At 40.4% G+C, this 13,143-nt stretch overlaps 1 protein-coding gene across 1 annotated transcript in view; it reads right to left on the bottom strand.

Annotated features, from left to right (window-relative positions):
* The window catches only part of LOC128698187 (transcription initiation factor TFIID subunit 10-like), a 28,804-nt gene extending 21,290 nt beyond the window's left edge, over positions 1-7,514 (bottom strand). Inside the window, exons 1-2 of the mRNA XM_070098666.1 lie at positions 7,418-7,514; positions 4,733-4,788 (exon numbers count right to left, since the gene is read on the bottom strand). Coding sequence (XP_069954767.1) covers positions 4,733-4,783 — 51 coding nt within the window. The 5' untranslated portion in view covers positions 4,784-4,788; positions 7,418-7,514. The remainder of the gene's footprint in view (positions 1-4,732; positions 4,789-7,417) is intronic.
* Between the last annotated feature and the right edge of the window lie 5,629 nt (positions 7,515-13,143).

Here is a 13,143-nt window from a genome sequence, read left to right as displayed (position 1 = left end):
ATACCATAGGTGAGGTAAGGATACATTAACCCTTTGACTGTCGCGGCCGTATATGTACGTCTTACGAGGTACCGTGTTTGACGTATATATACTCATAAATTCTAGCGGCTTCAAATCAAGCAGGAGAAAGCTGATAGGCCCACATGTGAGAGAATGGGTCTGTGTGGTCAGTGTGCACCATATAAAAAAAATCCTGGAGCACGCAGTGCATAATGAGAAAAAAAAAACTACGACCGTTTTTTTTTTATTAAAATGCCAACTTTGTGGTCTATTTTCGTATAGTATTTATGGTTGTATTCTCACTTTCTTGGTCTCATTTGATAGAATGGAAAACATTTTATAGAAATAGAGGTGATTTTGATTGATTTTACTATAAAAAGAACCTAGAAATGGAGCTCAAAGTAGGGGAAATGTTTGATTTTTGCCAATGTTCAAAAGTAAACAAATGATGCCATTTTCCAATAAATGTCCAATTACCCATTCTAATATGCAGTCACGAATGGGTTGATGTTATTTATACAATTATTACAGTATTGCAGTAGTCCGCATAATAGTAAGTCTTCTATTTTTTGTTTGAATAAAAATTCAAAATAGAAAGCAAGAATAATATCAGAGGGGACTGGAGATGTGACTGATGAACAAAGAAAATGTTATTTTAGAGCCAGGAATGTCTGCATTGTTCATTCTGGACCTTATTTTGAAATTGTCATATTTTTTAGTTTTCATGAAATTGGCCAAATTCCAAATTTCTGACCACATTATTAGGTAGTTGAAATCGGTAAATGGGCAGTTTCTTGTGCTCAATCGATAGAAAAAATGGAGTTCTAAAAAAATCGCTATGAGTTTGGGCGACTGGAACAATGGAATTAGCTGAAAATAGGGCTCAAAGTTGGCGAAATCGCCGATTTGTAAACATCGCTGAGGTCGCTAACTTCGCGAGAGCATAATTTCGTCAGTTTTTCATCAAATTTCGTTTTTTTGGTGTCATTACAATCGGGAAAAGATTCTCTATCATTTCATAAGAAAAAATCATTTTTTTTTTTTAAATTTGCGACACCAGGAGACACCTCAGGATTGGGGGTTGCGACAGTCAAAGGGTTAAAGAGTGGTATAGGGTAAGGAGTGTCATTCGTGGTACATAGTATCTTGGAAAGGATGCCTACTGATTTGGAAATGGGAATGAAATTTAAGATTACAGTCAAGGAGAAGACCTAGAAATTTACCCTCAGTGTGTCTTGAAACCAAACAGCATGAAGTATGTTTTGTCTATGTTGTGAGTGAGTTTGTTGGTCATCATCCAAGTACATGTATATATTTTTAGCAGCTTGTTGTTTACAGTGTTTCTAAGTATAGCTGGGTTTGAATGGGAGTAGACATAAGGAGTTGGGATGCATTGGGGAGATCACTCATGTAGATGAAAAAGAGGAGTGGGCCTAGGACACTACCCTGGGGCACTCCGACAGCTACTGACTGGAGTTGACTATTTGCATATACATACTGGTGTCTGTTGTTAAGATTTTAGGTAATCAAGGGAATGTCCTCTGATGCCGTAATTATTTAATTTTAGGTGCAGGAGATTGTGGTCCACTGAATCGAGTGCTTTTTGTAGGAGTTCAAACCCTCCTTTCAGCAAATCTATGTGTGGTCAGAAAAAACAGTTCTTCCAAGCTCTCCAATGCATTTGTCAGTTTTAATGAATTATTAAAGTCAATCAGATCAAAGGTATATAATACCAACAAGACAGTGCAACAGCTGATGTAACTTTGTTCAACAGATGATTCACCCACCAGGAACTATCAAATGGAGCTCTGGGGGCTAAAGCTCTTGCTTCACACGGCGAGGGTCTGGGTTTGATTCCCAGCCAAGGTAGAGACATTGGGCGTGTTTCTTTACACCTGTTGTCTATGTTCATCCATCAGTAAATGGGAACCTGGGTGTTAGTCGACTGGTGTGGGTCACATCCTGGGACACCGACCTAATTTGCCTGAAATGCTTAGCAAAACAAGGGACTTTCTATATAGTAGTATGTCATTGATTTCAGCTAGGCCTGTATACCATGTACATGTACTTGTAGTAAATAAAGATATTATTATTATTATTATTATTATTATTATTATTATTATTATTATAATATTTGGTGGGTGGGTGAAATACACTACATCTTAAGGAAATGAGGTGTTACATTTATGTCTTATTCATCATTATTAGTCACTGGGAAATGCTAAATCTGTATGGGTCATACAGAGCCTAGCAATGGGAGGCAATGGTTTGATCCAAGATAGGAGGGTTGCTTAAATTGCTCCTTTGAGGATTACAATTCTTTTGGAAGATTCTGAAGAGAAGTTGAAAAGGTTTGTCAAGGAATTTGGGAATGTAGTATGTAAAAGGAAGTTAAAAGTAAACATACAAAAAAAAGATGAGTAATAAAATCTAAGCAATAAAACAGGGAGGTAGTATGAAGTGAATGTATTCTGATATTTGGGAGTGGATGTGTTAGCAGATGGGTCTATTAAAGGTGGAGTGAACCAATGAATAGATAAGGGATAGGAGAAAGGCAAGCAGTGTGTTAAGGCATCTGTGTAAGGAAGTGCATCTAGAGAGGCAAAAATGGGAATGTGCCAGATAATAGCAGTACCAACACTTACATGGATATAAGGAGAGGACTTTAAAAATTGCACCAAGAATGCTGGAGACAGTGAAGATGTCATATTTGAGAGCACTATGTTGTGAATATTGTGAAGAGAATTTTGAGTATAGAAATCAGAAGACTATGGGGTTAATTCAGGTATAATTCAGGAGCAGTTTTCAATGTAGTTTGGACATTTAGAGTCAATAAAACAGAAGTGGATGTATAAATCTGGGGTGAATGTTAAGAGGAGTAGGGTTCATCCCATGTAGGGTTGGAGGGAGGGAGGGGTTAAAGGTGGTACTGAGTATTAGGGGCTTGAGCACCCAGCAGTCGTCAAGAAAGAATTTAGGCAAACTAATTAGCTGGACTAAAGTCCTGGGGTGAGAAGCACACTGCTTGCACTCTGAATGAGAGTTGGGAATATTACAGTCTGGAGGCTTGTTTGTATTGAGATGATTGCACATGACAGCTATATAATGAGTGATGGTGAATGTTTCATTTGGTGCCACCCTACCTCTGTGATATGCCCAGCATGTTAAAAAAAAAAAAAAAATGGTGGAAAGACAGAGGCAAAAATAAGTGCACAAGTTGGTTAATGAGGTTTAAAGCTCAATGACCAAACTAAGGCCATTAAGACTGCATGGTAACCTTTTCACCACCAGACAAGGATACTGAAATTCCTAAGAAAGAATTAAAATCTCAGCATATATAAGCTGAGAAATGTACCCCTCTGGTTGTATATCCTGTGTGCATGAGTATGAATGCTACTGCAATTTGGTCAGATATATTGGACATTCATATTTATGCATTTCAAATTTACATCAAAGTCAGGAGGTCAACTTTTTTAAACAACTGAATATCAAAGCACTACAACTGGCCTACTGTCCAGTACTAGGCAAGTCCTACTCTTCATAATCATTCTCACTCTTACACAACTGCATTGCTAAATCCATTGCTTTCCAAAAGAACAAAGGCACTGCAGTAGGCCTTCTGGTCTATGCTATGCAGGTCCTACCCTCAGCCATTCAGATAACTATTGCTAAATCACTGCTTTTCTAAACACCATTTCCTGACTTTTGACCAAATTCACAAATCAAGAAATGTGTAATTTGCGAGTCTCAACAAGCATTCCTTGTGATTTACATATTAAAATGGGTGCATTTTACGCAATTTTGCTTTATGTGCCAGGGTCTGGAACACATCTCGCACATACAGAGGGGACACCTTTATGTAAAATTCACCTGTGACAGATAATGGTAAGATGCGCATAAAACATTCAAAATAAATTACAAATAAGAGAAGCATCTATCTGTGATGATAAAGCAGTAAGTAGAGTGGGAATTAATTAATTAATTTAAAGCAAAAGACTCGGCAGACGATGCAACATCCCTCCAATAAAAAGCAGGGGTGCCAATAGCATGATAAGAGATGATACAATAAGTGTGAGGGGACCCAGACTGCTCAACTGCCTCCTAGCATACTTCAAGAAGGCGCTGGACAGGCACCTAAAGTCAGTACCTGACCAGCCGAACTGTGGTTCGTACGTTGGGCTGCATGCAGACAACAGTAACAGCCTGGTTGATCAGGTCCTGATCCACCATGAGGCCTGGTCATAGACTGGGCCATGGGGGCGTTGACGCCCAAAACCCTCTCCAGGTATACTCCAGGTAAATAGAAAAAAATGGTTTCTTAACAGCCATCAGACAGGCTAACTCCCTTATTTTAAAAGGAAGCATTATTTTCTGATTATATCTATGTTTTAAATATTGATGTGAAGATGTGTCTCCATATCCTCCAGAAACAAAAAATGCATAAAAATTTAGGGAAACAACCATGAGATATTCTTGTAACCAGGAAAATTATGAAAACCTGACAAATGACTTAATTCCATTTTTTTCAGTCTGTTCAGAATTCTGTACTTATTTCATCACCTAAACTTAACAGACCACTTCTGTTGCTGAATCTAAAGGCCCAGTATTAATTGTTAATTTCTACTACATTTTCAAACAGTGCTATCCATATCTGAGTGTCCTGAGGATATGTATTTATTAATAATTAATATTAGGGAATAGAGATGCAAATCTGTTGTGGGACAAGGCTTACCTGTTGCTGCTGTTGCTGTTGTTGTTGCTGCTGCTGTCCTGCTTGCTCCATTATGTCTGAAATGTTTTTTGGGTTTTTAAACAATAAAATTATGTACAGTACTATATAGTACAATAAACTGCAATTTAACAATATCTGTAGTAATTTTTAAATGGCTACGTATTGTTATACAGATCAATAAAATGAAAAAGCATTTTTAAGAAAAACTGATTACATGCAAACTATTTGTTTGGTCCTGATCTGAGATCCTGTTTAGCATAACATCAATGGAAAATGGAAGGAATGATTGTATTTACCAAAGAAATAAATGACAATTTGATGCAGTGGGTACTTTTATTAACAAGACATCACCAATACAGTGGGCCTTATAGAGCCTGCTGTGTGGGTTTAACTTCATTAATAAAAGGCATCTGTGACTTGTACTCCACCTTGTCAGTATTTACATACAATTCCATTCCCAGTATTTACCAGTATTAAGTTCCATCAAATGGCACATGAATGAGGTGTATCTTATTATTTTTACATTATTACTCTATGAGGTGCTATTAAAAAGTTCAAAAACTTGAATTTTCATGCACTTCCTGGAGAAAATATTGCAGTTGCACAAATCACACTGCAGTACACTCCTTTGTGAAGTAGTGTGGCGAGTTTCAGTGCGGTTATTCTGCTGAGGTTAGATGGGTATTTTTTGTTACAGTTTTTTGTGCAATGAAATGGAATCCTTTAAAGAAAGAATAGTGCGAGTGCATGGCTTGCTTCAGTAAGCATTTAGTAATGGGCTGGACACAGTGTTTTGAGTGGGTTTCTCGATTCACAGCAGGACAAACATTAGCCGAGAATGATAAATGCTCTGGTCATCCATCAACATAAAAAAACAGCGGCCAACACTGAAAGAGTGAGGAAGCCTAACCACAAAAATCATTGCCTGAGTATCCAGGACACTGCAATTCTGTGGGAATTTCTTATGGTCATTTCAAAGTATTTTGACTGAATATTTAAATGTAAGGTGAATGACTGCAAAATTTGTGATAGCGTGCTTGCCTCTCATTCAAAAGGTTGAATCCTGCTGCTCCTGTTACCTAGTAAATAACGTACACACATACCTTGGAGTTAGTCGACTGCTGAGGTTGACATCCTGGAGTGGATGCAACAGGGCCCCAATTAAAATAAGCCATATGGTTTTGTTGGTTTTTCTGGGTTACTAAATCAATGAGGTTAATCATAAAGTGGCCTTCAACACAAACATGCAGTAATTTCACCAGATTATTATATTCATATGGAAGTGCTAAACCTGGGAAATGGGACCCCTATGGGAAATAAATCACATCCTCTGACCTCGTTTTTGTTTTATCCTAGGTAAACATATGATAAACTATGTATGCCAATTGTATTTATGTGTACCTATACCTTAATAAACTTACTAAAAACCCTCTATTAAAGTGGATTTTACTAAAAAGATATTTTTGAGCCCATTCTGAGGTTTGGAAAACATGTCAGTAAAAAAATATTCAACTAATTACACTGAAAATATTAAAACAATCTTTCTGCAAGAATATTGCAAAGCATCTTCAAAACTGAAACACTGCTAGTTCCCAGAGATAAGATACAATCTTAATTTTTAAAGGGATAATAGACCTTTAAGCCAGTGGAAGGCCTCAGTCAGATGACCAAAAGCTCCAGTGACAGTCATCATATGACTAAGACCCGAGTCAGGAAACACCTGAACTTTTGCCTGACAAATCTTACTTAACTTAACCTGCTAGTTCCATCAAAATTAAAAATACAATAAGTAGAAATTCTGATAGGATTTGAGTGTAACTATTTACTCGCATGACGGCATAGGTGGAAATGTGGGTATGTTTCCTTACACCTGCCGTCCCTGTTCACCTAGCAGCAAGTAGGTACCTGGGTGTTAGTTGACTGGTGTGGGTAGCATCCTGGGGACAAGATTAGAGGACCCCAGTACTGACTCTTGGGTTATCCTAGGTAGTTAACCCTCCCCCGGGTTAAAAATCCAAACAAAATCTTAAACTATCTTAAGGGGGCCTAAAGCCACAAAAGAAAATATAACAACTATCCCGTGAGAATAAAATGTTAATTTCCTTACAATACACTGAAGTTACACTGGATGGTTTTACAGTTAATATGGCTACAGATTAGTTAGTTTCAAGAAAAAATGTTATATATTGTTAAGTATACAAGTTTATTAAGGTATAAGTATACACAAGTACAATTACAGTATTCAAGTATACATAAGTACAATTATGGTATACGAAGTATAAGTTACATTATTTGCTTTACTGGGTTAGCCTCTGTTATATGTACATAATGTACATTTTTTATGTTCCTATTATCTGTGTTCGTGGGAAGCAATGTACAAACAAATTATATATCACGAATCAAGTTTAAATAAGTTTATTTAGGCACAGGTACACATAAAAGCCAATTACACTAATTATCATACGTAAGTAACATGTGTAAATTACCAAAGATAACCCAAAAAAAGGGTTAGTGACTTACTTCCCCCGGAGTCCTTGTTTTAAACCAGAACTTATCACCTGCCCATCCAAAATAAGTCACCTTGTTTGACTGTTGGGTTATCATGGGTAATTTGAACATATATTATTATACAAGGCAAGTATAATCGTCCAAAAATTGTGTAAAAATGTAGGTAAATAAACTCACTTGTCGAAATTTCCGCTGCTGCTGCTTTTGTTGTTCACTGTTGTTGGGTGTAGAGGTTGTGAGGACCTAAGTTAGTACGTCACTAGTAAGTAACTTTATTTAGGTACAGTTACACGGAAGTATATTCAGGTACAGGTACACATAAATAAAGTTACGTAAATTATCATATATAGCAGCATATGTGTAGATTACCTACGAAACCCCCCAAAAAAGTCAGACAAAGTGACTTATTTTCATTGGAGGTCTTTGAAGTAAGTTTATTTAGGTATAGGTACACATAAGTACAATTATCATATATAGTAACGCATGTGTAAATTACCTAGGATAGCCAAAAAAAAAAAGTGAGACATAAGAACATAAAGGAGCATTGCTGCAGGTCTACTGGCCCATGCTAGCCAAGTCACACCCATATAAGAAGGAAGGAGTACTGCTGCAGGTCTCACACTTGATCACACAGTCCGATCATACAGTTGCTCTACACCGCAAGAAGCCTCTTTTCGACCCCGTCGGGGTGTAGAATTTATATTCTACAAACGTGATATCCTTTTCACAATGATGTCGAATCGTGTGAAAATCAAGCCTGTGAATGGTGCAATAAATGACTCCTCGAAGTTAGCTTTAGCTACCGTCGTTAGGACCTGCCTGCAGGTCAAATTTACTGCAATCCACTCTCTGAAAGACTCCTTCATTGTCGTCTGCACAGATGACACGGAAGCACTAAAACTAATGGACGACTCTTCAATCAGGACCCTACAAACACAACAATTCACTCTATCCCCGTCTCCATTCTTGAAGTCGAAACGTTCGGTCTTTGTGAAAAGACTTGACAATATCGTCACCTCTCTCTCTACTGAAGCACTGAAGACATCTATTGGGGAACAAAACACGTGGGCCTCGGTAGACAGCATCTCAAAGATCCCCAACGCCGCATCAATGCTAAAGATTGCATTCTCAGACATCTCCATGGCTGCCCAAGCTCTCTCTGACGGTCTGGCCATCTCATATTACCACATTCACCCAAGTCATATAGAACAAGAACGTTTCACATACATCTCCCACTGCTGGACCTGCTACTCCTATAATCACACCACCAAGGACTGCCCCATCAAGAATAAGAAGTTTTGTTCAAAATGTGGGAATGATGGACACGATTTCAGATCCTGCACCATTACTACAGCACCTACATGTCTTAATTGCAAGGGTAATCATCATACTCTTGCAGCTAACCTGGAGTTTACCTGGAGAGAGTTCCGGGGGTCAACGCCCCCGCGGCCCGGTCTGAGACCAGGCCTCCTGGTGGATCAGAGCCTGATCAACCAGGCTGTTGCTGCTGGCTGAACGCAAACCAACATACGAGCCACAGCCCGGCTGATCCGGAACTGACTTTAGGTGCTTGTCCAGTGCCAGCTTGAAGACTGCCAGGGGTCTGTTGGTAATCCCCCTTATGTGTGCTGGGAGGCAGTTGAACAGTCTCGGGCCCCTGACACTTATTGTATGGTCTCTTAACGTGCTAGTGACACCCCTGCTTTTCATTGGGGGGATGGTGCATCGTCTGCCAAGTCTTTTGCTTTCGTAATGAGTGATTTTCGTGTGCAAGTTCGGTACTAGTCCCTCTAGGATTTTCCAGGTGTATATAATCATGTATCTCTCCCTCCTGCGTTCCAGGGAATACAGGTTTAGGAACCTCAAGCGCTCCCAATAATTGAGGTGTTTTATCTCCGTTATGCGCGCCGTGAAAGTTCTCTGTACATTTTCTAGGTCGGCAATTTCACCTGCCTTGAAAGGTGCTGTTAGTGTGCAGCAATATTCCAGCCTAGATAGAACAAGTGACCTGAAGAGTGTCATCATGGGCTTGGCCTCCCTAGTTTTGAAGGTTCTCATTATCCATCCTGTCATTTTTCTAGCAGATGCGATTGATACAATGTTATGGTCCTTGAAGGTGAGATCCTCCGACATGATCACTCCCAGGTCTTTGACGTTGGTGTTTCGCTCTATTTTGTGGCCAGAATTTGTTTTGTACTCTGATGAAGATTTAATTTCCTCATGTTTACCATATCTGAGTAATTGAAATTTCTCATCGTTGAACTTTATATTGTTTTCTGCAGCCCACTGAAAGATTTGGTTGATGTCTGCCTGGAGCTTTGCAGTGTCTGCAATGGAAGACACTGTCATGCAGATTCGGGTGTCATCTGCAAAGGAAGACACGGTGCTGTGGCTGACATCCTTGTCTATGTCGGATATAAGGATGAGGAACAAGATGGGAGCGAGTACTGTGCCTTGTGGAACAGAGCTTTTCACCGTAGCTGCCTCGGACTTTACTCTGTTGACGACTACTCTCTGTGTTCTGTTAGTGAGGAAATTATAGATCCATCGACCGACTTTTCCTGTTATTCCTTTAGCACGCATTTTGTGCGCTATTACGCCATGGTCACACTTGTCGAAGGCTTTTGCAAAGTCTGTATATATTACATCTGCATTCTTTTTGTCTTCTAGTGCATTTAGGACCTTGTCGTAGTGGTCCAATAGTTGAGACAGACAGGAGCGACCTGTTCTAAACCCATGTTGCCCTGGGTTGTGTAACTGATGGGTTTCTAGATGCGTGGTGATCTTGCTTCTTAGGACCCTTTCAAAGATTTTTATGATATGGGATGTTAGTGCTATTGGTCTGTAGTTCTTTGCTGTTGCTTTACTGCCCCCTTTGTGGAGTGGGGCTATGTCTGTTGTTTTTAGTAACTGTGGGACGACCCCCGTGTCCATGCTCCCTCTCCATAGGATGGTAAAAGCTCGTGATAGGGGCTTCTTGCAGTTCTTGATGAACACAGAGTTCCACGAGTCTGGCCCTGGGGCAGAGTGCATGGGCATGTCATTTATCGCCTGTTCGAAGTCATTTGGCGTCAGGATAACATCGGATAGGCTTGTGTTAATCAAATTTTGTGGCTCTCTCATAAAAAATTCATTTTGATCTTCGACTCTCAGTCTGGTTAGCGGCTTGCTAAAAACTGAGTCATATTGGGACTTGAGTAGCTCACTCATTTCCTTGCTGTCATCTGTGTAGGACCCATCTTGTTTAAGTAGGGGCCCAATACTGGACGTTGTTCTCGATTTTGATTTGGCATAGGAGAAGAAATACTTTGGGTTTTTTTCGATTTCATTTATGGCTTTTAGTTCTTCCCGCGATTCCTGACTCCTAAAGGATTCTTTTAGCTTAAGTTCGATGCTTGCTATTTCTCTGACCAGTGTCTCCCTACGCATTTCAGATATATTGACCTCTTTTAGCCGCTCTGTTATTCTTTTCCGTCGCCTGTAAAGGGAGCGCCTGTCTCTTTCTGTTTTACATCTACTCCTCCTTTTTCTTAGAGGAATAAGCCTTGTGCATACATCGAGTGCCACCGAGTTAATCTGTTCTAGGCATAAGTTGGGGTCTGTGTTGCTTAGTATATCTTCCCAGCTTATATCGGTTAGGACTTGGTTTACTTGGTCCCACTTTATGTTTTTGTTATTGAAGTTGAATTTGGTGAATGCTCCCTCGTGACTAATCTCATTATGTCGGTCTGGGGCTCCGCGCATACATGACTGAACCTCAATTATGTTGTGATCTGAGTATATTGTTTTTGATATGGTGATATTTCTTATCAGATCATCATTGTTAGTGAAGATGAGGTCTAGTGTATTCTCCAGTCTAGTAGGCTCTATTATTTGCTGGTTTAAATTGAATTTTGTGCAGAGATTTAAAAGCTCGCGTGAGTGTGAGTTTTCATCAGAGCTGCCTCCTGGTGTTATTACTGCAACAATATTATTTGCTATATTCCTCCATTTTAGGTGCCTTAAGTTGAAATCCCCCAGGAGCAAGATGTTGGGTGCAGGAGCTGGAAGGTTTTCCAGACAGTGGTCAATTTTTAACAGCTGTTCCTGGAATTGCTGGGATGTTGCATCCGGAGGCTTGTAGACTATCACAATGACTAGGTTTTGGTTCTCGACCTTTACTGCTAAAACTTCCACTACATCATTTGAGGCATTTAGCAGTTCTGTGCAAACAAGTGACTCTGCAATGTACAGGCCAACCCCCCCCCCCTTTTGCCTGTTCACTCTGTCACATCTGTATAGGTTGTAACCTGGGATCCATATTTCGTTGTCCAAGTGATCCTTTATGTGGGTCTCAGTGAAAGCCGCGAACATTGCCTTTGCCTCTGCAAGCAGTCCACGGATGAAAGGTATTTTGTTGTTTGTTGCTGGCTTTAGACCCTGTATATTTGCAAAGAAGAATGTTATCGGACTGGTGGTATTGTTGGTACTGGGGGTACAGGAAAGAAATCATATTGAAGAAAACTAAAGTTCTGAAGAAGACCTCCAATTCACCGACATATGCTGCAATAACCAAACCACAAACCGACACCATCAAGACTCTACACGCTAAACTACAGGCACCATCGCCCAGCAACTCCCTCTCTCCACTCCCCGACGGTGCTCCTTCCAAGGTGCTGTACTGCATGGTGTATGCACACCTTGCAAACGCAGCAAACCCAGGCACTTTCAACACCACTATTAACGAACTATTCCGTCTGAACAACATGCCTGTCTTCAATTTTCCGGACTCCACACCTTCAGAAGACATCCTCAAGATTCTTCCCAACGTCCTGAACTTTACTGCACCTGCAGACCTGTCTCCTGCCCAAGCAACTGCTCCTGTAACTTCTATAACCACTTCCACCGCTGACAACGTTGATCAAGTTGCCTCAGCCACCGTCTCCCACCTCTCCCAGCCTGCTGTTACACAACCATTACACCTCACAGCTGCTCCTGTGGAACCTCAGTCACCTGCTACAACCATTGTAGATTCTCCCAGTGAATTCACTCCAGAAGAGGAAGATAACGACGACTCCAGTAAACCCTCATGGGAAAACCTTACCTTCTACACTTCTCCTTCAAATACTGACACCATGACCTGTACTGAACTCTACAAAAGCCTCGGTGCTGGAACAGTCAAGTATGCATGTGAATCACCGCTTCACTTCACACTCACCCAAGTTCTTGAGTTCATCAAGCCTCTACGTTTCACCTTCAGCAACAAGGCTAAATTATACCACCTATCTAGAAGCAGCTTCAAAAAGTTCGAAAATGGCTCCATTGCTAACCTGCCTCCTCAGTTACTCCTATAACTCTCATATGTGTTCTACCCTCTGATGAGACCTAGCCTGCTGCCAGCTACTCAAGATTCAAGACTTCAACTACCACAAGTTCAATGCAACAGTCCCTGCTATTCCTGTTCTCAAGTCTGCCCCACGATCGCCTTAGCTGCTGGGTTAAGCCCTGGCTCTATTTCTCTTGTTAGGTAAGACACATATGCAACAGTTAGACAACTTTATTCCGAAACGTTTCGCCTACACAGTAGGCTTCTTCAGTCGAATGCAGAAAGTAGGCAGGAACAGTAGAGATGTGAAGACGATGTAATCAGTCCATCACCCTTAAAGTCGTAGAATTTGAGGTTGTCAGTCCCTCGGCCTGGAGAAGTTCAGTTCCATAGTCAGGAACTATCCAGATAGTTCCTGACTATGGAACTGAACTTCTCCAGGCCGAGGGACTGACAACCTCATAGTCTGACCTTCATAGACTGACAACCTCATAGTCAGGAACTATCCAGATAGTTCCTGACTATGGAACTGAACTTCTCCAGGCCGAGGGACTGACAACCTCAAATTCTACGACTTTAAGGGTGATGGACTGATTAC

The sequence above is a fragment of the Cherax quadricarinatus genome, chromosome 63 (assembly GCF_038502225.1).
Source record: "Cherax quadricarinatus isolate ZL_2023a chromosome 63, ASM3850222v1, whole genome shotgun sequence".
NCBI lineage: Eukaryota > Metazoa > Arthropoda > Malacostraca > Decapoda > Parastacidae > Cherax > Cherax quadricarinatus.
The sequence above is the reverse complement of the archived record's forward strand: the minus strand, read 5'-3'. Positions and strand labels throughout refer to the sequence as shown.